The sequence below is a fragment of the Mya arenaria genome, chromosome 5, assembly GCF_026914265.1.
Source record: "Mya arenaria isolate MELC-2E11 chromosome 5, ASM2691426v1".
In the NCBI taxonomy this organism is placed as follows: domain Eukaryota; kingdom Metazoa; phylum Mollusca; class Bivalvia; order Myida; family Myidae; genus Mya; species Mya arenaria.
The window spans coordinates 27209937-27235271 of record NC_069126.1 but is presented as its reverse complement, the minus strand read 5'-3'; the positions used below and the strand labels follow the sequence as shown (position 1 = coordinate 27235271).

Sequence of the window (25335 nt, the reverse complement as noted above, 5' to 3'; positions counted from 1 at the left end):
TTACGTCCAGTTCGAGCAAACGAGGATTTCGAGCCAATCGAGTTCGAGCCATCGGGGTTCGACTGTATAAGACACTTTATAAACTTATTTGTTAAGTCCAGTTCGAGCAAACGAGGATTTCGAGCCAATCGAGTTCGAGCTAGCGGGGTTCGACTGTATAAGACACTTGATAAACTTTTTTGTATACGTGTCATCATATCAAAATCACATGCAATATAGAGAATATTCAAAAGACGCAGATTCACGCAAGAACAAATAATTATAATGATACAACTGTGCAATAATTTGTTCAACAGCATGTCTATCTCTATTCATGGTAATCAATGTTGCATGTCTATCTCTATTCATGGTAATCAATGTTGCATGTCTATCTCTATTCATGGTAATCAATGTTGCATGTCTATCTCTATTCATGGTAATCAATGTTGCACGTCTATCTCTATTCATGGTAATCAATGTTGCATGTCTATCTCTATTCATGGTAATCAATGTTGCATGTCTATCTCTATTCATGGTAATCAATGTTGCATGTCTATCTCTATTCATGGTAATCAATGTTGCATGTCTATCTCTATTCATGGTAATCAATGTTGCATGTCTATCTCTATTCATGGTAATCAATGTTGCATGTCTATCTCTATTCATGGTAATCAATGTTGCATGTCTATCTCTATTCATGGTAATCAATGTTGCATGTCTATCTCTATTCATGGTAATCAATGTTGCATGTCTATCTCTATTCATGGTAATCAATGTTGCATGTCTATCTCTATTCATGGTAATCAATGTTGCATGTCTATCTCTATTCATGGTAATCAATGTTGCATGTCTATCTCTATTCATGGTAATCAATGTTGCATGTCTATCTCTATTCATGGTAATCAATGTTGCATGTCTATCTCTATTCATGGTAATCAATGTTGCATGTCTATCTCTATTCATGGTAATCAATGTTGCATGTCTATCTCTATTCATGGTAATCAATGTTGCATGTCTATCTCTATTCATGGTAATCAATGTTGCATGTCTATCTCTATTCATGGTAATCAATGTTGCACGTCTATCTCTATTCATGGTAATCAATGTTGCACGTCTATCTCTATTCATGGTAATCAATGTTGCACGTCTATCTCTATTCATGGTAATCAATGTTGCATGTCTATCTCTATTCATGGTAATCAATGTTGCACGTCTATCTCTATTCATGGTAATCAATGTTGCAAGGTTTATTTAAACACTTAAAACGATTTGTAAAACTTCGTTTTGGAAAGGGAAATCATTTTTCTAAAAACTGCAAGTTACTGTATGTGAATAGATTTGCTAATGATTTTTTTTTGTAAAATGCACGTTTTTTTTGTAGAACAATATAAAAAAGGAGTGTTAAAAGTAAGAAACTGACAAACGTTAATATATATACTCAAATATTGTCTTTGAAGTCCACGATTTTGAACAACATTAGAAACGCGATTCTACAAAAGGCTTAAAGCCTATTATATGTAAGTTATCCTTATGTTTGTGTATATGAGCATGAGCTGTTGCTGTCAGTTTTCTATTTTTTCATTGACTCTACTGGCATGTGCTCGCACCTCACTAAAACAGAATAGTTTATTTACACTTAAAATTTATTTATATGCAATTTCGGTATCAAAGGGTAAAATATTTATAATATAGGTTTTCAGATGCATTACCGGGAAACATTAACCCTTGGTTCAAATGGCAACATCAGAATTTGCGAAAATGTGTAAACATTGACTGGGTAAGACACTGAGCCAACAGAGTCGGGATTCATACTGTAATAAAAGATCCAGCAGGCTCAACAACGTTGAAAGCCATTCTTCAACGTTGAAACGTTTGTGAAGAATGTTACGTCTCGAAAGTGTTGTAGACGTTGAGATTTCAACGTAAAAACACCAGTCCCCAATTTCTCGAAACTCTCTTATAACAGGATAAGCTAAGCTCACTATTATTTGTTTTTTTATAATTTGCGTTATATTTACTTCTTTAAGTTTTTATACACTTTAAACAGGAATATCTTTATGATAATAACAAAAAAAACATTTTTCATTATTCAGAATAAAATTTAAGCATGTATTTTGGCTTATTGAAATAAGGTACTCAAGCCTGTTAACCATAAGAAGTTTCGAAAAATTGGAGCCTGTGTATTGTGGAATTTACAGATACTTAAGCTTAAGTCTTAGGCTTATATTAAACATGAATACTTCCAAATAAGACTTATTATCCCTCACCAATGGAGTTAAGCTCAAGGTTATGAATATCTCATACTAAACCAATTTTCAATCCACAAGTCCCCATTATGTAGAGTGTTATGTATAATTTTATATAAACTTTTCTTATAAAAGAATGTATAAACAAAGATAAAAATTGCAAACATTTTAATATGGATATGTCAAAATATAAAACATAGTTGTTTAGGAATTTTGTCAAAATACACAACATCGTGATGTCAACGTTGTTACAATGTGGATTTAAGTACATTTACCGTATTCATACGTCATATTTCTAACGCTGTTTCAACGTTCGGTTCTGATTGTGAAATGTTGTTTGTCGAGCCAGCTCAACATTCATATAACAAAAACAAAAGGGACAAACTGTCCCTACATGAACATGATCACCTATTTAAAATGTCCAACAAGTCAGTGGTTTTTAAGGTTGATGTTGCTTGCCTAAGACGTAAGTGGTTGCCGAGTAATGTCATGACTAATAAGGAAGTCAAAACATTGTCAGCTGGTTGTTCCAAGGGACAATGTGTGTGATGACAATGGAAGCCGACTGATATGGAAGTCAATTGTTGTGTAGGATATCATTGGTTGATATGGATGTAGGTAGTTGTTATGGTAATAACTGGTTGCTATAAATGAAGAAATTGTGTAATGCAGTCATTTGCTGCTAAGGAAGTACATAGCAGCTTATTAGGTAATCGGTTGCTAAAACAGTAAGTGGTTGCTAAGGAATACATATATTGCTAAGAAAGTACTCGGTTACTGTGGATGTAGATGGTTGCTAAGAAGTTATAGGTTGCTAAAGAAGTCATTCAGTCCTTAAAAATGGCATTGCTAGTTTAGGAATTCATTTGTTACAAGGGAAGTAAGTGGATCACAAGAAGATAGTCCCTCCTTGCTAAGGAATTTATTGATTACTATGTATGAAGGTAGTTGGTAAGAAAGTCATGGTTGTAATTTATTTTTTACTAGGTAAGTAAGTGGATAGTCGGAAATAATTTAGTTGCTAAGGACGTCAATGGTTGCTATTAATTTAGGTAATGTGGTCAGCTTTGACTCCAGGGGCGAACAATGTTGGTAATACCAACAACATAAGAATACATACCAAATACAAATGGTCTGTGTCATGTAGTTTCAAAGGTTTTTAAAATTACAACACATAGTAACTAAGATTACAGAATTCCTGGTACCACAGGGGGACGGCAAGTTTGGGCTGAAAGACCATAATTTTATCAAACTTGGTAAAAGACCAATATATGACGCTACAAACCAAATATCAAGGGTCTATGCCATTGGTTTCAAATGAGGTTTCCAAAGGTTTTTACTGCATACGAATATAGAAATCCTGGAACTCCTAAGGCACACTTTGGCCCCAGGGAAATAATTTGAACTATATTAGTTAAAAGCCATTGCAAGAGGCTAAATACAATCTATCAAAAGTCTTGACCTGGTGGTTTAGAGAAGATATTTTCTATTCACTTTATAAGAATATATAGTAAACCTGGGATCCCAAGGGCAGGCCGCTTTGACCCCAGGTACATGAATTAAGCAATCTTGGTAAACAGCCAATTCTTTAATAAGCTACCTTCCAATAATCAAAAGTCTTGGCATTGAAGTTTAAGAGAAGACGATTTTGAAAATGTTTACTATGTAAGTATATAGAAAACCTGGTAACCAAGGGACTTTGCGGGATTCGAACCAAGGCACATAATTTAAACAATCTTGGTAAAGGGCAACAACATGAGGTTGCATACCAAATAACAAGGGTCTTGACCCTTCAGTTTCAAAGAAGATTTGTTATCTATATCAGTACAGTATTACCATCATTTTTGCTGTTTTCACATGGATCGAACTTAATGATTGCTAATATTAGTCTTAATGTTTTCTGAAATATGGAATACAGCGATCTGCCATTTCGTGCGAACACACGCAAAACTTCAGGCTAAATTGCACAAATTGCAGAACTCAATTACTATACAATATTTACATAATTGATTAGCACTTTCATTGGAAGGGAATATCTACAGCTTCTTTGTGTCTTTAAAATGCGTACTAAATGCATAAATCTCCGAAAATTTGGCTTGTTGTGACTGAATAAAGGTGTTATAAAAAGGGAGCGTTTTTATGCAAGAGCAAGCATATTAAATGAACAGTGAATACGATCACGTAGAAAATGATAAAGAGTTACCCACATTCTGGAGTTCATTCTATCGTCTATATAAATTGTCCTGCCTCAAGATATTCTACCTGCGCTTCGCCCTTGACAGCAGACGTATAGAATGCAATTGGCAAAACAACTTTGCTCAAATTTCATAATTATGTCCTTGATAAAATTGTTAAGCTAGAGTATGTTAAGAATACTTGTGCTGCAAGTAACACTTATGTAAACTTAATATTTTTTTATGTTAAAATATTCCGTTGTTTAATAGTTATATACAATTTTATTAAGGGTTTCACCGAAATAAATGACACAAGGGGAACCAGGGGTGACCCGCCACTCCCCACCCCCAGTAAAATCGTCCCAAGTTTACTTTTCATTTCAGTAAAGGGGAAAAAGTAACACAATATGAAGAAAATGTTACAAAAGTGAGGGAATATGCAAATTTGCCAATATACGTTAGAATATATAGAATATTTATTTAGTGGTCTGTAACCCAAAACCATACCGGTTTTGTCACAAACAATCCTGTTATCATGTTTGCTAAAGCAAAGACTTTTTATCATCCTATTTGTGTTGACTTGACCACTCTTATCGGGAACAACTATTTGAGAGACGCACATTTTAAATATAATAACTTTAACATTTAAAGGTGCACTCTCACAGATATGCTGTTTTTACAACTTTTTTTATTTTTTGTTTTGGAAAGAGCAATTTTTTGCGTAAATCTCTGCAAACCAACGATTAAAAATTGCTGACAAAAGATCAGATCGTAGATTTTCATATTTCCTTTTGAAAATAAATGTTTTATGGCTTTACCGTTACTAACGGTTTAAGAAAACTGCACAAAACATCAATTTTTGAACTTAAATGGAAAAATCTGCGATCGATTTTTTTTGTCAGCAGTCTTATGTAAGTGGTTTTAATGCATTTTCGGAAAAAAATGGCTCGTTCTACGACAAAAATGTTGTCAAATCGTTCAGTCTGTGAGAGTACATCTTTAATACAATGCATATTTATTTCAACACCGCAAATCTGTTTAAAATTCAAGCTGATGAAGTTTTGCCGGAAAGATAACTCTTCTTTCTCAATTTAAATTTTCCTGCCACGCTTAAGTTCCGGGATTTAGACCCATGCGTGGCTCTCTAAATCACCCCACCCTCGCTTTCTAAATCACCCCCACCCTCGCTCTCTAAATCACACCACTCTCGCTCTCTAAATCACCCCCACCCTCGCTCTCTAAATCACCACAACCTTGCTCTCTAAATCACCATACCCTCGCTCTCTAAATCACACCTTTAACCGTGTCATATTAGAATTTTATTTATTTATTTGCTGGCCATTGTGTTTGGTATCGTCTTCCTCTTCCTCATATTACACTTGGCGCGAGTCTGGTTTCCTTCGATAAATTTAAACGCATTCACGTGTAGATTTTAAATCGTTCATACTTTCGATTAAACCCTGTTTCACTACTTTCCGCCATTTTTCCATAGGTACAATTAAAAAAACAACTTTGTTGTTTATGTTGTACAAGCGCATATGGATTTTCTAATCCAAGCACACACTTGTATTCTGATGTACGGTATACTTTAAAGTATCCGATACACAATATGTGAATTCCCGATGCCTGGTGAACCGATATTATTCTGATATCATTTGAAATGGCTTTAAAAAAGAAAAGTATATTCAAAATTATATTCAATCGAGAATAAAAAAACGAGGTAAACTGATGAGTGACAGTGTAAAAAACATAACAGACAGCAAAATCCTGCCATCGATTATAAATACATATGTTGTGGCATCACAATGGGTTATGTTTTAAACATTTAAATAGCAATATCAGTTAAACATGTACTGCCGGTATGCAACTGAAGTTGTAAACCCTTTTCCATTCATTGCATTTTTAGCACCTTTCATTGTCATAGCCAAACGCGTCACAGTAACGCTTTGTTATGATACTGGTACATATATTTATAGAATCTGTATTAATGATATAAATAGATTAAAGACAAAAAAACGGAAGTCATAAAAGTATTACTTAATCGGTGAATGAGTATAATTAACTCATTTTTTTTTCCCATACACTCATCTCTTTCTCTGCTCATCATACTTTTTCACGCAATCTTATAACCTTATGTTTCTTTCCCTTCTCCTACCTTCCGTCTTAATTATCTCTTTCCCTCTCTATCTCCCTCTCCCTTTCCTTTTCTCTCTCTCACCCCCTCTCTCTTTCCTCTCTCTCTAACCCTCCCTCTGCCTCTCACCCTCTCTCAATCCCCTCTCTCTCATTCTCTCTCTCTCATCCCCTCTCTCTCACCCTTTCTCTGTCCCTCTCACCCCCTCTCTCCCCCCTCTCTCCCCCTCCCCTCTCTCTCACCCTCTCTCTTTCTCACTCCCCCTCTCTCTCTCTCTCTCTCTCTCTCTCAACCCCTCTCCCACTCACCCCCTCTCTTCCACCTCTCTCTCCCCACCCCCTCTCTCTCTCACCCCCTCTCTCTCCCATCTCTCTCTCACCCCCTCTCTCTGTCCCTTTCACCCCTCTCTCCAACCCCTCCCTTTTTCTCACCCCTTTCTCCCTCTCTCTCTCTCACCCCCTCTCTCTTACCCCCTCTCCCCCTCTTTCTCTCCCCACCCTCTCTCATCCCTCTTTCTCACCCCTCTCTCTCACCCCCCCTCTCTCACTCTCCCTCTGTGTCTCTCCCTCTCTAATGTTAATTATAATATCTTTGCTAAATGAAAAATATATTTAATGTAACCATTTTTACATAGTAACAAATGAAGTGCGGTTAGTGATTCATTTTATTACATACACTTCAAACTAATGTTTCTTTTATAAAAAAAGTGTTATCATTTTGTCTTATTTTTTTCATTTTACTTATCTTCTCTTCATATAGGAAATTTTAAATTTAATCAGAAATTTCATTGAAAAAGGTTAATACTATTGTCTAACCAAGAACTTGTTATCGCTGACTACATGACAATTGAATCAGTAAAACAAAAGTGTTTTTTAAAATTGTTTTATTAAAACATGAAAAAAGTTAAATATTTTTAAACATATGTGTCTGAAAAATTAAGCATTTAAAGATGGCTTTAGGTCGAACGAAACTGTACTCGTCTATTAAAATTTTAGAGTGTTCATTAATATAAACCAAGAAACAAACGTATAGTAACATAGGCCAACGGGAACGGGTGTTTATTAACGTATGTTACATCATTTATTTTGTTTCATGTCACCATCCACTATAATAAACAATCTTACTCACGTATGGTTTGAAGATATTACTCATATACAAAAAAGATTGTTAATCAATAGAGATAAATAATGTTTCAGCAATAAAGATAAGGAACATTTACATTGCAACTGTATAGAGCCAATGCATAGTTTTACTTATTTACAAAATAATTTGTTAATCAATAGAGTTAAAAACGTTTCAGCAATAAAGATAGAGAGCATTCATATAAAAAATGTATAGTAACAATGCATAGTTATATTAAATTGAAGCAAGGGGGAGCAATACTAATTTACTCCCCGAATAATCATAATTCATTGGTAAGTCTTTATCGTACATGTAATGTAAATGTTTTCAACCACACCGCCTTCCCCCAACGAAAGTAAATCAATGAAAGATAATATTTGGCATATTCAGAAAAATACTTCGGACATTTAGAAATATTATTTGATATAAAATATAAGATATAAAAATGTGTATGTATCTATGACATATAAAGAACGGTTGTTTTGTAAAATGTTTTGTAAAATGTGCATAAAACATACAAAAGTACAGTTGTGACTACACTAATGGTCATGTGCAAAGCTATTTCACAGACAATCTAGTCGGTAGCTTCTCATAGATCAGTTCATCCTTGAAGCTGATCAGTAGCAGTCGGAACTCTTCAGCAATTGTCAATCGAAATCAACATTGAATGTACGCCTGTATATCAGTAGAAGTACTACGTAAAATTAATAATAACAGTGTAGTGTTTAAACATGCAATGTGTGTTAATAATTTCATATTGGCACTGGTGACTTTAATTTTTGCATAAATAATTAAGATTCCTAAGAGTATTGCCCATAGGTGTAACTGCTAAATTGAAATTACTGCGCGATCTATTTACAACGTATTTAAATATAAAGCATCCTTACATTGTAAACCGTCCCTATGCACCTGAGATTGTTTTCTATGGGAAATGGACAAATATTTCCAATTGGATACAGTTGCCCACACGGCTATTTTTGTTATCACATCTTGTGTAAATATAGTACAGTGTTAAATAACTTAAATCAATCAAGACCTATACGTCTTTTTTAAATGCAGTGCAATTTGTCATTTATATCAAAAGGCTTCAAAGAACAAGACGTTGTACTTGTTTTATTTAAATTGGTGCTGTGTGCTCTCCTTAGAAAAGTTAATCTCCATGATAGAATTTGGAATATTGTATCTTATAAGAATATGAATATTTTCGAATAGTTGTTCGAATAGTAGATCGAGTGTGTGTTTAAATCCCTATCAAACTCAGATTTAATTGTCCTATCATCATCATCAACAGAATATTCAGAGAACTCGATCCTTTTCACAAGTTCATCAAAATCGACTGTCTGCTGTATTGGGCGATTCGTTACTTTGATGCCCTCGAAATGCACTCCCGTTTCTTTGATGCCCCCGGGATGCATGCTCAAACATTCTAAGTCTGCGCCCAAGACGTCGACCCATTGTGCCTAGAAATAGGAACAACGAATCATTAACCTCAGAAACATGGTATACATGTAATGTTCGAATACACTTGACTATGGGGAATTATATGTATTTGTTTGTAAACATTAAATCGACACTCTTATTCAAAATCAATACATACACATGCATATCAAATATAAATTTTGAGTGATACATCTTTTACTACTTCCTAAATAATACATTTATGGAAAATATCAATTACTGGTAACAAGTTTGTAACCGTGTTTTAATTGCTAAAAACGCAAAAAAATATTATATGATTGGTGAATTATGATCTACTATAGTCTCACAATGTAGAAATACAATAATATCTGCACCTTTCTATCAAATTAAACTCCTCGGTATACTTCATAAGAACCAATGTTTTCTATATTTATTCATCTTTTTGATATATCAAAAGTTCAAAACAGTGATATTAGTTGTGGTAAATCTTATTTGGAAGTAAGAGTGCATCTTTAATGAAACCCGATACAAAGTAAAATCGTTCGTTTAAAAATGTTTACCTTGTGCTTTTATTTCATTATACACTGGATCACTCGGACCCCTAGACTCTTCGGGTATAAGGTCCATATCTCTGTTTCTCCCGTTTCTCCGGTCATATCTGTTACTTTAATATCAACAGTTCCAGTATGATTATAATTTTAGACGTAAGTGCCATTAAACGGGGTTTATGTTTAAATTTTTTGCTACTGAGCTTGTTTCTATAGTTTTTCGCATAGATATTAAGCTTAACTAATTGATACTCATGAAAATCGTTTACTACGATTAAAATGCAAAGAGTAATACTTAAATCATATAGAATTAATATAACCACAGAACTAATACTTAATTTGAATTTGTTTAATTAATTAATTAATTAATAGTATTGTTAATTACATGTGCAATATAAAGAATATTTCAAAAGAATGTTCGTATTCCAAAAGTAGTAATACGCAGTTCGTTAAAATAAATATGTAGATATTGAACGATAATCCAATTTCAATGTAACAGATGAATAAAAACAGGATTATGATGCAGGCCACACAGTGATGCTACAGAGTGCAAATGGACTCTCCATATAACGATTACCGTTGAGTATTGATCAAACTTTTTGCACACTGTGAGTCACTGCCTTCATAACGTTTACCTATATTTCCTCCGAACGTCATTTTCGATCATCTCATGACCAGGCCGAAGTTTTACTCTCCTTTCCAGGGGACGCACTCTGTCGTCAGTCAGCCTCTGTCGTCTTCGTTCATATTCACTCCGCTGCCTTATGTTTGATTGCGGACTTGACATTCGATCCCTGTTTGCTTGAAGATCTTGATGGAGAACGTTTATGCTCGAAGCAAGATTTGAATTGAAGTTGCGCATTCTCAGAGACTCGCGCATGCGTGTTGTTGAATCAAGCTTGTTAGCATTGAATGTAATTGGACGTCTGAAATTTACAATAACATGAAAAGATTCATCGTTTTTATTTATTACCAGTAACAATATACTCCTTTATAACAAGTAATGTAACTTTAACTTAATATTATCAGACGTATGACCCTTAGAAAACTAACCTGAGGCAAACTTATTTACTCTTTCAGGAGTTAATAAAAACTAGGGCAACGATATAATAATAGTAACTATTGTTAAGTACACTTATTCCATTAAAATAAATAGTTTTAGGAAATGGAAATACTTTTTATAACAACATACAAAATTGTGGAATTGTGAATTGAATGGACATTTAAGCATCAAATTAAGATGGCAATGTGATAGTTTGTGTTGTAAAATAATGATAACTCTTCGCCTCCAATTATATCATAACAATGCTTTATTAATATTTGTAAAAGAATTGTATAACAACTGGAATATTGGATGATGGTCATAAGGAATTGTGCACAATTTAGAAGCATGACTGTGCGTTCATGCATTCACTTCCTTTGACAAACAGGTGGTATCTGGGACCAATAACAAAGGGTATGGAATCAAGCCATAAGGAGCACAAACGATGTCCCGCGCAGGCTCAATGCATATATCCAGATACATTTATGATAAAATGTATTTGTAAATAACTGCTTTACGCCTACACATTTAACATTTCTTTACAGCTACTTTAACCTGACAACACTCCAAACCGCCGCCTGACACAAGCTAATATTGCAAAGCACTAGTTCTACTCTCACTGTAGGTTTATCTTCGCCGGTATCAAAGCTCTTTTCCCAGTCTTTCTAATGATGTTAGTGTTCGTGTTTAATTAAAATCGATATAATACCATTAGTAATAGTGTATTTTTATATTTTGTTGGTAACTATAACTGCAGGAACGATGATAAATACTCATGACAGTGTACCTGACACCAGTGCGTTGAAGCGCCTCAAGTTGTTGTATTTTGTCTTGTTCATTTTCTTCTTCACTTTCCGATTCATCATCGTCGCTAACATTAAGCAGCTTTTCACACAATAATTTAGCTTCCCGAGTACTAATATTTGTTTGTTTGTCTAACAAGGATGTTTTCTGAAAGACGATACTGATATATCATAATTGATTTTTATTTTTAAAGGTCATTTTCTTCGTGTTTGTTTTCATTTAAAAAAATACATCAATTAATTTTAGTTATTGATTTGAAAACGAATGTGAACGAAGTTATAACAACATTATTTGAACAGCATTCTTTGGCACGCCGCAACACAATGTGTTATCTTATGTAGAGGAGAAATGCGGGAGTGCCCAGAGGAAACCCACATGACCGATTTGAAGCCAACGAACAATGGTTACCTTCGAGCGAATACTTGGCATTTTTGTGACTGACAAAAGATGCAGAATAGTTCCGTATCTGTGCAAGAGCATTCCAATGAACTGGACAAGAAGAATAAGCACGTAGAAGATAATAAATAGCAGCCCAAGAATGTCCACCTCCAAACCCTTGATTGGGCCGCTGTCTGTGTCTATTTCCATATTGCCTTCCTCCAAATTTTCCACATCTGTTTCGCTCTTAATTTGTATGAAATAACGATGAATACATTTTCGTTTATAAAGCTGCGGTTTAAAATTAGTTTTAAAGTCATTATTGCGATTTTATTACTTAAATGTTCAAATTATATACTCAATAATATCTCCTCAGATGTGCAGATACTTTTGATGATTATTGATCATGGTGTGTCTTAAATATAAACTGATTTTCATAAAATAGAAGCAAGTTTAAATATACCGTCGTGCCAAATAGTTTGATTTTTGTTGGGCTTGTATATTGAAACATGAAGTTCAAAGCAATCCATAGCAGATTTGTCACAATCATTCCGGTCGATATGTTTGTCCGCAATTCAAGCAGAGCATTTTCATCATTCTTTTTCTTTTGACTAGAAAACTCTAACGGGTGGAGATATCTGAAAATAAAACAGAATATAATTTATTTGACTAAAATAAATATTCACTGTAAGATACTATAGAAAATCAAATTACTGAATGTTTGACATACTTGCTTATGAAGTTTTGCCAGAAATTCAGCTCTTCTTCCACCATTTTAATCTTCCTACCATGCGTAAGCTCTGGGATTTCGGCCCATGCGGGATTGTCCAAATCGTCACGTTCGGGTGCTTTATGCTCCTCCTTAACATGTTTAAGGATTCCTTTGTGTGTTGTCCTAGTATGTTTAGAATTAAAGTCCTCTTGCTTCTCAATCACTGGCTCTTGGACATTTATTCTTACTGTTGGGTTGTGCCTTGCTTCTTCTGAAGGATTAATCGATTTTTTCATGTAATTTTTCAAATCAGACATGTTTTCATTTATACCTCGCAACAGCTCCACTGTTTCACTACCTTCAGGCAATTTTTCCGTTTTACTTTTTTCCACAAATACATTCATCATATCTTTGAATTCTTTTGTTGGAAAGGACGGAAGAAATTTTCCGAAGAAACTTGATTCTTTCTTTTTCCGTTGTTTTTCTTCTTGTGCTTTTTTCTCTTCTTCCAATTCTTTTTCTGTTTTCTCCTTTGGGACTTCGCGCGTTCCCCAAGAAACTACATGGAGATTTGCTATTGAGTAAATTACGAGCAGTAGAAATCCTGTTGGGATGAGTACGAAATACAGTATTCCGTACACAACACAAGTCCATTCCTTCGGATGAAGGAATGCGGCGAATGCAAACGCCAACACTAAGCAGGACATAAACAAAACACTAGGATGAAACGGACTGTCCTTTACTGCAATAACAATCGTTCCCACAATAACTACTACCATGACAAATGCGTACAGGCCCGTCAGTAATTCGGCAACTTGGATTTGAACTTTTGGTTTCGTAAAGAAACAAATGATGCAAAAGAACACGGCTGGTAAAAGAGCAATAATGTACGCCCAAATAAGACTTGTACCAAACACGATCAAATTTGCACTGGCGATCATCATAAGAACTGTTGCGGGTCCGATCGAAGTAGACAACAATAGTGCTCCTTGATAAATGATATACAGCATGCTTATATTGGTGTTGATATAAACTGTGTTTTGGTAGTCCGCCAACAAGTCAATGATGTTGAAAACCGTCGAGGGCATCCAACGGCGTCGTTGATTGAAAAATTCTGCAAATCCTTCTGGTGCATATGTAAATGCATCTGAACCAGCCGCATAATCGACCCGGTAGCCCTGCTGAAGAAGCAACGTACACAACCATCGATCTTCACCTGCAATAATATGCAATTTTCAAATTAAGAGCTAAAGGCGTGGAAGTAAATGTGCTAAAGTAGTCCACAGTTCATCGGTGTATGAAAACATATGGTCAGTGTACTGCTGGTGAAGAACTTCACAATTATCTGCGCACTGAACAGCAATTCTAAAATATTCAATTATTTTTTAATATTTATTGTTTGCAAATTTTCTCTAGGATAGTCAATCTACAACGCTTAAAATAACTCTTCAAGAAAACTAAGCGTAGGATAGATTTGTCTGTTTATACAGTGACGTCAATTGTTCATTGGAAGACACGTATACTTAGCTGCGATAAAACGTCATATGACCAATTATAAGCGTCACTTTTGTATTATGATTCCGAAGGTAATAACTTAGGTATTCTGAAGATGTTGCGATCATCGAAATTAAAATGCAGTTGCAAGGATATATTTTTATTTTTATTTTAGAAAGCGCAAGAGGAGTATACATTTTCAAAAACAAACAAACAGACAACAGAACATAATTATGATAATAAGCTGTCATTACCTTGATCGTACATCAAGTGATGTGAAGCCTCTGTCGGAAGAATCGTATATTTTTTCATCACATTATCATCCATCAAGGCCGATCCACGAAACATAGAAAAACACCCTGGGCTACACAATACGCATCCTAGAACATGTTCGGTTGCCTTCTGTAACCAGTGAGCAATGGCATATTCAAACTTCTGAAACAACACCACTGGACCTAAGACAAATAAAAAAATATTGGAACACTATTCAAGCTGAACGCAAATATACATACATTTATGCAGTTTCGCTAAAACTGAAGCAACATCTTATTATTTCAAATTTGAATCTAAAGCGCCTTAAGCTTGTTTCTCCCCTTGACCAGTGTAGTACTTGAAACTGTTTTACTTAGTGTATCCGATACACACATATGTAAATTTGGGAACCTGGTGGCCCTTTATTATTTAGTACCATTTTAAAGGGTTTTCTGTACAGAAAACATAGATTCTTTTAACTGAGAATAAAGTATCAAACAAATATTTAATGGCCAAACATTGCAAAATAGGCTAATTAACATCCTCTTTGAGTTGAAATTCAGAGACAATATAGAAACTGTGACAGCTTTAAATTTTGTACTTTTAGTATATTTTTTAACATTTTGTTTATCAGTCATAAAAAATGCATTTGCGATGAAACCAACAGTAAAAGGCGTCACGTGGGTTGGTTTTACCAAAGTATAAGCTTTTTTAAATGGAGTTTCAATTTTTAGCTTCGTGGCCACATATTTTCCAGTAGAAAAAAAACGTCAAAATATTGATATTTTTATTTATCACACAAAGAAATGGCCTTATTGCTTTGATCTTTAAGTCAATATAGTCAAATATAACATGCTTTTCGTACAGATAAAAAATGTTAGCGATATTTTGGCGCTTTTTAACTGTACATTTGTGGCTACGTAACTACTAATTCAAAACCTCACTTATCAAGGCTGATATTTTTGTATCTATACAAAATCATATGCATTTCTTGTTAAAATCATGTAGGTCAAATAATGTAAACACAATAGTGCATTAAATTTAAAACGGTTCTTTTGTGCGTCTATCAAGTGTAAAACTTGATTGCCCCCCTTTAACACATTTGTAAACACTTGGGATGTAAGTAAATTGCAGCAGGTTTCAAACTAAATACTTCAAATACCGGTTCCAATTGGATGTATTCGTCCACAAGCTGCACCGACTTTTTCGCTCTTCTTCATACGATCCACCAAGAGTTTTACAGCGCCAGGAGTAAAATCAACATCTCCATCAAGAGCCAACAGATACGTATTGTTCAGCTAGGAAATGTATGACAAAAACATACAATTATTTACTAAATCAACATCCGAGTAATACATTTACGCTTTCTCTTTTTACAAATTTATTAGTGTAATTATTGGTATTTTGATTACAATATAATAGTGGGTGTAAGACTTTATTTTACGATGAACGTTATGAGCGTAGTACAACATTTACAGCTATTCAGAGCTGTGAACGTAATACAAAATTTAAAGCTCTGAAGAGCTGTGAACGTAATGCAAAATGTAAAGCTCTTCAGAGCTACACACATGAAGCAGTTTTACATTATGATATGCACACTGTTAGTAACCATTGACCATTCATGGGTGATAGCCAATACCAATCATCGACGAATCTCAGAGTGGGGATCACACAATGGTCCCTCTTATTCAGTTAGTCCGATATCAGGGTGAGGAATCACGTGACTTAAAGGGGTTCTCACATAGGTCGCCACAGGTCACAACCGATGTAAACAAACAAGTAAGTGACGTTTACTTCTAAATCACTTCTTTGACAGAATCATGAGAAAGTCACTTGATTCCTCGCCCCATTAAAGTATGTTTACTATTCGTCTCCACGATGAATAGCTTTATAAGTAATAGTGTACCTTTCGAAGAGTTTGGTCATCAAATGCCCTGAACACATGGCTATAGCCGATATTCCCGGCACTGGCCTCGACGCCTTCTCCCCAACTTATCAAGTTATTTATCTTGTCTTCATCGTTTAAAGCTTTTTTGATTGTTTCCGCGGACAATCGCACGATTCGAAATCCCAGTAAATAGTACATGTACATGACCTGCAAGTAAGCAAACGCACTTTGATTACTACGAGCTACGTTCCGCAAAAACGTTTATATTTTGAAAAAAAAACCAATGAACAAAGAGCTCTTCTGTTTCTCAGCAGAATCAAATACAATAAGTTAATTATTGTTTAAATATAAATGTTATTATAGAGGATATTTGTTGAATTCAGTGAAAGATCCTATTCTATTTTACCAGTGGTCACATAAACAAAAAAATCACGAGTGTCTTCGCCAAGTTATCACAATCAAGTTATCATTCACCAATAGTTTTCATTATTTCATCGATATACATGAAATAAAAGAGGTTCCATAACTCAATGTAAATGTAAATGATTTTCTTATTAGTTTATAGTACTTGAATAAGAAAACCGAAATAGGGAAAACGAAAGGGTGATCAATGTTTTCACCTGAGACCATCTTTTCTTGTGCCTTATCTTGGACTTGTCTTTAAGATGAACAAACAGGAAGTTGTCACCAGGCATAGGATAAACAATCTGTCCGCCATATGGAGTAGGGACGATGAACGTGTTTTTCATCTTCATTCGTCTGTGATGAACTGAGCTATACAATTAAAGTGATCCAATATAAATTTATTATGCTGTTGGTTTAAGCAAAGTCATACTTTGGAAGTTGTGTTAATAAACAGTTACTTATGGCAAAGTCTTGAATTTTAATCATGTACGTACTAATTATTAAGCAACTTATACATTTTGTTGTTAAAAAACCAGAACTGTATGCATTATTTACCTTAGAGCTTCATCAATCACGGATAACAACAGTCTGACAAAGTCGTTAGGTAACGTGCCGTTCATCGCGTCATCAAAAAAGATGTGAGCTGTAAGAGGTTAAGTGTGTTTATCCTACCATACATGTATACCAAACTGCATTAAAAACAGAATACATTTTGATATTCGCATTTATAAAATTGAAATGTCATTTTTTAAACGTCAAATCCCTTAATTGTACCTTCAAAGTCGTAAAAGTCCTTGTCACGTTTGCCAGAAATTGTTTCAGAATGACGACGCAGGTTTTGATCTTTATCCATCCTAAGGAAATAAAAAGCTTCATTGTCAAAAGCAAAGATAGTGCAAGTGTTCGTTATATCAGTATCAATTGTTTGTATTATCTGTGTCAATTGTCGGTGTAATCGATGACATGTGTTGGTGTCATTGCTTTATTTGTAGGTGTTATCCGTGTCAAATGTTAGTCTTTACGATGTCAACTGATGGTGTTATCGGTTTCAATTAATGTCAATTGTTGATGTTATCGGTGTTATATGATGTTGCTATCTGTTCCAATTGGTCTTGTTTTTTCGGTGTCATTTTTTGGTGTTATCTGTGTCCATGTTAGGTGTTATATGTATCAAATGTTGGTGTTATCATTGTCAATGGTTGGTGTTATCTGTGTTAATGTTAAGTGTTATCTGTGTCAAATGTTTGTGTTATCGGTGTAAATGGTTGGTGTTATCTGTGTCAATGTCTGGTGTTATCGGTGTCAATGCTTGGTGTTATCTGTGTCAATGGTTGTGTTATCGGTGTCAATGTTTGGTGTTATCGGTGTCAGTTATCGGTGTCAATGGTTGGTTTTATCGAAGTCAGCGGTTGGTGTATTCGCTGTCAATGGTTGGTTTTATCGGTGTCAGCGGTTGGTGTATTCGCTGTCAATGGTTGGTGATATGGCTGTCAATGTTTGAAGTTATCGGTGTCAATGGTTGGTTTTATCGGTGTCAGTGGTTGGTGTATTCGCTGTCAATGTTTTGTGTTATCGGTGTCAATCGTTCGTGTTATCGGTGTCAATTGTTGGTGTTATCGCTGTCAATGTTTGGTGTTATTGGTGTCAATGGTTGGTGTTATCGGTGTCAATGTTTGGTGTTATCTGTGTAAATGTTTGGTGTTATCTTCGTCATGGTTGGTGTTATTGGTCTCAATCATTCGTGTTATCGGTGCCAAAGGTTGGTGTTGTCGGTGTCAATAAATGGTGTTATCTGTGTCAATGGTTGGTGTCATCGGTGTCAATCGTTGGTGTTATCGGTGTCAATGTTTGGTGTTATCTGTGTAAATGTTTGGTGTTATCTATCTGTGTTATTGTTGGTGTTATCGGTGTCAGTCGTTCGTGATATCGGTGCTAAAGGTTGGTGTTATCGGTGTCAATAAATGGTGTTATCTGTGCCAAAGGTTGGTGTTATCGGTGTCAATAAATGGTGTTATCTGTGTTAAAGGTTCGTGTTATCGGTGTCAATGGTTGGTGTTATCGGTGTCAATCGTTGGTGTTATCAGTGTCAATGGTTGGTGTTATAGGTGTCAATGTTTGGTTTTATCGGTGTCAGACTTACCTAAATATTGACTTCAACAACTGCAGCATTTCCTGTTTATTTTCATGCCACATTGTCGCACATGCATATATCATTGGGACTTCCTGAAATTTCGGGTTCGTCTGGTCCTCTGCTTCCTCACTCTCTTCATTTTCTTTAGATTTTGATGTATCATTTACTTTATTTAAATCTTCCACTTCTTCACCCTCGATGTTTATTTTATAGTTATAATGGGAAAGGCTGAAGAAAAATCAACAATATATACGGATGTTTCAAAACTCCTTATTAAATATGTTTATAGGCGATGAATATGTAATATCGGGACTGTTTTTGAAATGTCAATACCATAAGAAACATATCGATTAAAGAATTCCGTTAAGCAGTAGACAAACATGTGTTACGAAACGATCAGTCGCTCGATGCTGCAGACATGCTGCTGGTATAAATATGAGGAAAATATACCTGTAGTACACTTTGCTATCTTCTTTAACTTCTCGAATGACTCTTCTGTTGTGCCGTCGTCGATTCAGTATCAAATTTTGCTCAAACAAAACGCTGCAGTAAAATGGATTCATGAACAGCCTGAAAGAAATCAGCAAAAAGTTTTCAGTCCAAACGTTAATGATAAACTTCAAAATGCAGTATTACCAAATTAACCATTCAATGGAAAACACAGTAACAACGTTATATAACATGTGAATGTACTGAAACCATACCGTTCGTCGGATTTACCTTTCTTGCTTAGCGAGTCGTTCAATATCAGGGTAGAATATATGACGACAAAGCCAGTACAGCGAAGCCCAGACTATTCCTCCACATATATACACCAGGGCTTTGCGAATAAAGTCATCATTGCTACAGTCGTTCTGACCCTCATTCGTAAAAATGTTTAAAATCTCATAGTCGCAATCTAACGCTACCAAGACAACAGCCGTAGGTGTCGAAAGCAACAGGGGAATGTTAAATGATACCGTCTGCAGTTTCAGTTTACAACAAGTCGTGGCAAAGTAGTTTCCGAAGAAAGTTACGAGTACAAGTGCAAGCATTGCAACGTTTTCTTTCAACGGTTGTGATTCAATGTAATCTAAGGCGTCTTTGATTGGTACATCTGCTATGCTATGGACATGAGAAAATTCATCCTCTGATAGCGGTTTATACATTTTGGTGAGCCAACTCGCTACAATTGTAACGGCGATCTTAAGAAAACTGGTGAATAAAAAAACAATTGGTCTTGACTCTTGTAGTTCAAACTTCATTTTTAATAACCAGCTTTTGGTGCATCCGCCATAGCTTGTCGTCCCACAAAACCTGTCATCAGTGAAATTTTCCCACCACGAAAATGATACAAATACCATTGCTGCTATAAACAAACCCGAAGTGTAATATTCCACATCGATGTGACTCGTCTCAATAAAATTGTCATACATCAGCACAACAGCTATGAAACCCACTTGCACTAAAACTACGAGAATGTTTAAACAAAACACAATCAATGTTGTCAGTGCGTTTCTCTTCTTTTGACCATGGTGTTTCACAGCCGAACCACAAATGGGAAATAGTATGGATGGGAGGAAAGCGATTCCATTCAGTAACATAATTCCTCTCATTGGGTCCATATCAGGTAGTATAACAAAGGCAAGCAGACACAGGCCAACAGAATGGACGAATTCCATCAGCAAACACTGAAACAGAAGATTATTGTTTTATGATTTAGCGATGGTGAAAACGACACAGTTTGATCAGACAATGATCAGATACGATCCTACGCTACCTAAACCTCCTAATATCAGGTTAAATTTTACAACTTATTTAAGAACAGATTAACACTCAGTAGCAATTAGTTTACACTCTTTGAGGAATGGTCAGAGGTTAAGAGGTTCGTTTGAAAAGAGAGCTTTTGTGGCGATATGTATTTCTGCATTTGTTTCAAACGTTTTGGGTCCAATCCTATCAAACGGAACCCTTTCATAGTCTCTTAAATTGGCACTAGTACTGGAAATCGACACAAGCATGATGCTATAAGTTTTATGCACTTATGGTAGACAATGTTTTTATTGTTGACATGCATGCAAAATAATTTACTTACAAAAAGTAATGTTCCACAGCTAGGCATTGGCAGCCGCCCAAACAGCCATTTGAATGTACACGACAAAAACGTGAAGCCATAAGGTAGAAATATCGCTAGCGTTAGAAGTAAATGTCTGCCTGTTGCCTCAAGTTTTCGAGACTGAATTTGAAAGTGTTTTAAAAGTAAGTTTTGTACGAGCATAGTTTTATACTTAAGTCTGAGTCATATCTAATAAAATAAGTTTTATCGTAAGCCAAAGGCTACGTTTTGTGGCATTGTGACTAAAAACTCTTGTAATCCTACGATCACAATCGGGGTTTCATTCAAAAATCTTACAGAAGACAATTCTTAGAGGATCAGTCGCACGATCAGTTTTGCGACCGCCACAACATATCTTACGACCCTGTCTTAGAATTAGTCGTGACTATCATTATACATGTCGTGAGGTCGCTCAGCTGAACGTTTGACCGACCCAGACTATAAGTATAGTTGTGTGTAGCGTCACAAGACAATTTCACCTGTTATGTCGTGGAACCACTAGACTAGTGTGACTGTGTCTTGACTGGTTAATAAATATTGTACAGTTTGTAATATTTCATACAAATTAGTAAGATCTGAATTTCAATAAAATGCCATTTGTACAACATTTGAAGATAATTTATTGTTCATTTTATGACCACAAACCTGCACTTCAGATTCGGTCGCATTATCCTGTCTCGGATACTGGTGGGCAACAAGCGTTACCAGGCTGATTTTCTGAACAATTGCACACCAAAATATTCCCAAGAATAGCAGCACGTAAGTGATCCCTTTCAAAACCTGCAAACTTCTTTCTTCATCCACATCTCTAGAACTCAGTTCTCGCGTTATCATTTGAGGAATATCCCAAAAACTGAAATAGTAGTTAAATATCATTCAAAACTGAAGTAGAAACTTTAATACAAACAAAATGTTCCGAAATACTTCTTGTATGTGTACTTGTTCGAAAAGTAGAAGGTTCGCTTCGTCATACAAGGCGTTTTCGAAATATTCCATTTATACGGATAAGCTGACTAATTCACACAAAAACTCATTTCTTCATTGTTTTGTAGATGTTGTAAGCGTTTATCTTGTACGGACGGAAATGATATGTTAACGTAGATCACAAAATTTACACCTGTCCCGTTTACCGACAAAACGTAAAGACGAAACTCATACGCTTTAAAATTGTCTACATATCTGGACGACGTAGCACTGAACGTATCGTAACATCTCTATTTACTTCCTTAACAAAACCTGTATGGTACTTAGGTATTGGACATGCAAAATGTATGTGCATAATTCTCTAAAATGTTTATTAAAACAAACGATGTTTAGTACGGCTGTAACAAGGTTATACAAATTAACGCTTGATAAGTATGTTATAGCGTAGACGGATAATGAATCGTTCAATAGTAGAGCGATATACGCAAAATTATACAAAAGAGAAATAAATCAATGTCTTACTATTTAGGAGACTTGGAACTCGAACTTGTCTTGCTATTCTCTTGTTTCTGTATATACATTTGTACAAAATGCCAATTGTATAATAATAATAATAATAATAATAATAATAATAATAATAATACAAAAGACTTCAGATATTTATAGGACAGCAATTATTCATGTTAGCGTTTGTTTTATCAGTTTGTGAATTTATTGTAAATATAGTGACTTAAAAGGAAATAAATGGCTTTTCATGCTAACTGAAGCGGACGAATTGTTACCTTATTGGCTTGGCTTTTGACAAAAGTATCTTCTTGGTTTCCAGGAATTGGTGAGCTTCTATCAGAGTCTTCATCCTGTTTATTAAGAATATATTGTATAAACTTACAAAATACAACGTATATAAACTATCAATTGAAGTTTTACTTAATTTCACTTACCCCTACTCGATCATATATAGAGTGCTCTTCCATAACGTCATTTCTTCCGCTGTGAAACGCAAACGTTGGGTCTTCTTGTTCATCCCTGCCTAATTTTCTGGCTCTGTCTTCCTGCATGTGTCGTTCATTTTCCTTCCGTCGCTTTTCGTCTTCAATACGTTTCTGTTCCGCTTCTTGGCGTCGCCTTTCCTCTTCCCTTTTCCTTCTTTTTTCTTCTTGCACTTCATGTAATTTCCTGTTGAGTCTGTTGTCTAACTCCTGCGTCAAAAAAATCTAAACCGAAAAGAAAAACAAGGACGATTTCAGATAATTACATATCTAAAGTTCACTATAGTTAGTTAGTAGTAGTAGAAGTAGTAGTAGTAGTAGTAGTAGTAGTAGTAGTAGTAGTAGTAGTAGTAGTAGTAGTAGTAGTAGAAGTAGTAGTAGTAGTAGTAGTAGTAGTAGTAGTAGTAGCACTAGTAGTACTAGTAGTAGTAGTAGTAGTAGTAGTAGTAGTAGTAGTAGTAGTAGTAGTAGTAGTAGTAGTAGTAGTAGAAGTAGTAGTAGTAGTAGTAGTAGTAGTAGCACTAGTAGTACTAGTAGTAGTAGTAGTAGTAGTAGTAGTACTAGTAGTACTAGTAGTAGTAGTAGTAGTAGTAGTAGTAGTAGTAGTAGTAGTAGTAGTAGGAGTAGTAGTAGTAGTAGTAGTAGTAGTAGTAGTAGTAGTAGTAGGAGTAGTAGTAGTAGTAGTAGTACTAGTAGTACTAGTAGTAGTAGGAGTAGTAGTAGTAGTAGTAGTAGTAGTAGTAGTAGTAGTAGTAGGAGTAGTAGTAGTAGTAGGAGTAGTAGTAGTAGTAGTAGTAGGAGTAGTAGTAGAAGTAGTAGTAGTAGTAGTAGTAGTAGTAGTAGTAGTAGTAGTAGTAGTAGTAGGAAAGGGTTAGTATGAGTAGTAGTAGGAGTAGTAGTAGGAGTAGGAGTAGGAGTAGGAGTAGTACTAGTAGTAGAAGTAGTAGTAGTAGTGGTGGTAGTAGTGATAGTAGTGGTAGTTGTAGTAGTAGGAGTAGTAGTACGAGTAGGAGTAGTAGTTGTAGTAGTGGTAGAAGTGGTAGTAGTAGTAGGAGTAGGAGAGTAGACGTAGTTCTTGATCAGCTTAAATATGAAAAAGAAGTTGGCATTTGTGATTCAAAGAATAATAGCAAAACCATATCCAACATATCAATATTGTTATAATGTCATTGTCAAAAAATTTGGAGTCAAATTTTACATTTACTACCTTCGTTTTCCCGAAACGTCTTTCTGATTCATGTGTGTTTATTCGTCTGAGAATAAATTGCACACATTCAATGGTATCCGAAGGCAATTCGTATCCCTCAACAATTTCTGCGAATCTAACCCAAACAAAGAAAGTTATGAGTACGTCAACTTCTAAATCTTATAAGCACGATCTTATAACCAAATAATACAATCAAACTAAAACGGCTTTCTACAACTACAATGTATTGGAAGAAAAAGCACTCGGAGCACATTACTTTTTCACAAAATCTTTGTACATCATCCTCACAGCAAACCCCATCTTCCTGATCTTTGCTATTTCAGCGAGGCCGTTGTATTTCAACTGATCACTGACAATTTGGTCCTCAAAACGGTCTGCGGCATGAGCTGGGTTTGCCTTTATACACCTGCGGTAACAAAATATGTTAAAATAATTTGTCATGTTTTATTTCTACATGTGAAGCTTAAACATCAACGCCGTTCAATGGCACGAGGCCAAAATCATTAACTCAGAACAACAACACAAACATCCACAAACAACAACAGAACAAATCTGGTATTCTTACTTGACGAAATATGGGCGTTCAACATTCCTTAGCTTTCCGACAAGTTGCAACAACGATTGCTGTAAAGAAAAGGTATGTAATCATAACTGCAGTTATTTTGTCATTTAAGATTATCTCTTTGATAGCTCCATTAACCATTCTGTTAAATGTTGATGTCTGTTGACCCCATGTAATACTGGTATCATTTGAAAGTCGATTGCTTGCTGATTCCTTATATTAAATCTAAATAGCCAAAGCTAAATTACACATAGAATGTGCGTTTGCAGTTCGTACTGTGCTTTATTTCAACGAAAATTGGACGTGAAATGTCCGATTTTAAAATAGTTGGAGTCCAAAGTAGCGTGGTTGTAATATTGCTATCGGTACAATATTAACATATTCTCATTCTACATATAAAACCCTCAGAAATGGTATCAAAATAATTTATGGTCACTGGACATCCAAGTTTGTCGGTCGGATATATTAAAAACGTTCGATCTTACAATTCATACTTTAGATTTGCACTTTTTTACGTTCTTAATGGGAACATTTGTTACCCTGAAGTATGCTACGACAGTTTGTCCTTTTTTCGCCCCTGGTTGTCCTCTGCTGTGTACACCTGGTGGTAAAATATCCCCGTATTTCTGCTTCATAGTCCGTCCAAGTTCAACCGCTAAATTCCTTCCACCAACGGACATTCCGAGTTTTGTCTGACCTAGTTTATTGCGCTGTTCTGTTCGTACAGATGGTCGGAAGGGTGCATAGAGTCTACAATGACAAACATTTATGCATAATGCTTATGAATTCAATTTTGTTATTTTAATGAAAGAAATGTCGTATAATATAAC

The 25335-nt window shown here is 35.2% G+C and overlaps 1 protein-coding gene across 4 annotated transcripts in view; it reads right to left on the bottom strand.

Annotated features, from left to right (window-relative positions):
* Positions 1-7399: 7399 nt before the first annotated feature.
* Positions 7400-25335, bottom strand: part of LOC128234627 (chitin synthase chs-1-like) — a 36736-nt gene continuing 18800 nt past the window's right edge. For 3 of the 4 annotated variants that reach the window (XM_052948978.1, XM_052948980.1, XM_052948981.1), the window contains 25 exons: positions 25045-25255; positions 24509-24567; positions 24200-24349; positions 23944-24058; positions 22689-22961; positions 22530-22604; positions 22270-22316; positions 21469-21676; positions 20803-20943; positions 19449-20398; positions 19179-19298; positions 18738-18956; positions 17372-17451; positions 17153-17240; positions 16813-16966; positions 16211-16399; positions 15467-15602; positions 14307-14507; positions 12577-13774; positions 12310-12484; positions 11877-12092; positions 11452-11615; positions 10258-10548; positions 9635-9738; positions 7400-9115 (listed from right to left, as the gene is read on the bottom strand). In XM_052948978.1, the coding sequence (XP_052804938.1) occupies positions 8982-9115; positions 9635-9738; positions 10258-10548; positions 11452-11615; positions 11877-12092; positions 12310-12484; positions 12577-13774; positions 14307-14507; positions 15467-15602; positions 16211-16399; positions 16813-16966; positions 17153-17240; positions 17372-17451; positions 18738-18956; positions 19179-19298; positions 19449-20398; positions 20803-20943; positions 21469-21676; positions 22270-22316; positions 22530-22604; positions 22689-22961; positions 23944-24058; positions 24200-24349; positions 24509-24567; positions 25045-25255 (5698 nt within the window). In that variant the 3' untranslated portion in view covers positions 7400-8981. The remainder of the gene's footprint in view (positions 9116-9634; positions 9739-10257; positions 10549-11451; positions 11616-11876; positions 12093-12309; positions 12485-12576; positions 13775-14306; positions 14508-15466; positions 15603-16210; positions 16400-16812; positions 16967-17152; positions 17241-17371; positions 17452-18737; positions 18957-19178; positions 19299-19448; positions 20399-20802; positions 20944-21468; positions 21677-22269; positions 22317-22529; positions 22605-22688; positions 22962-23943; positions 24059-24199; positions 24350-24508; positions 24568-25044; positions 25256-25335) is intronic. The other variant, XM_052948979.1, reaches the window with a different exon arrangement.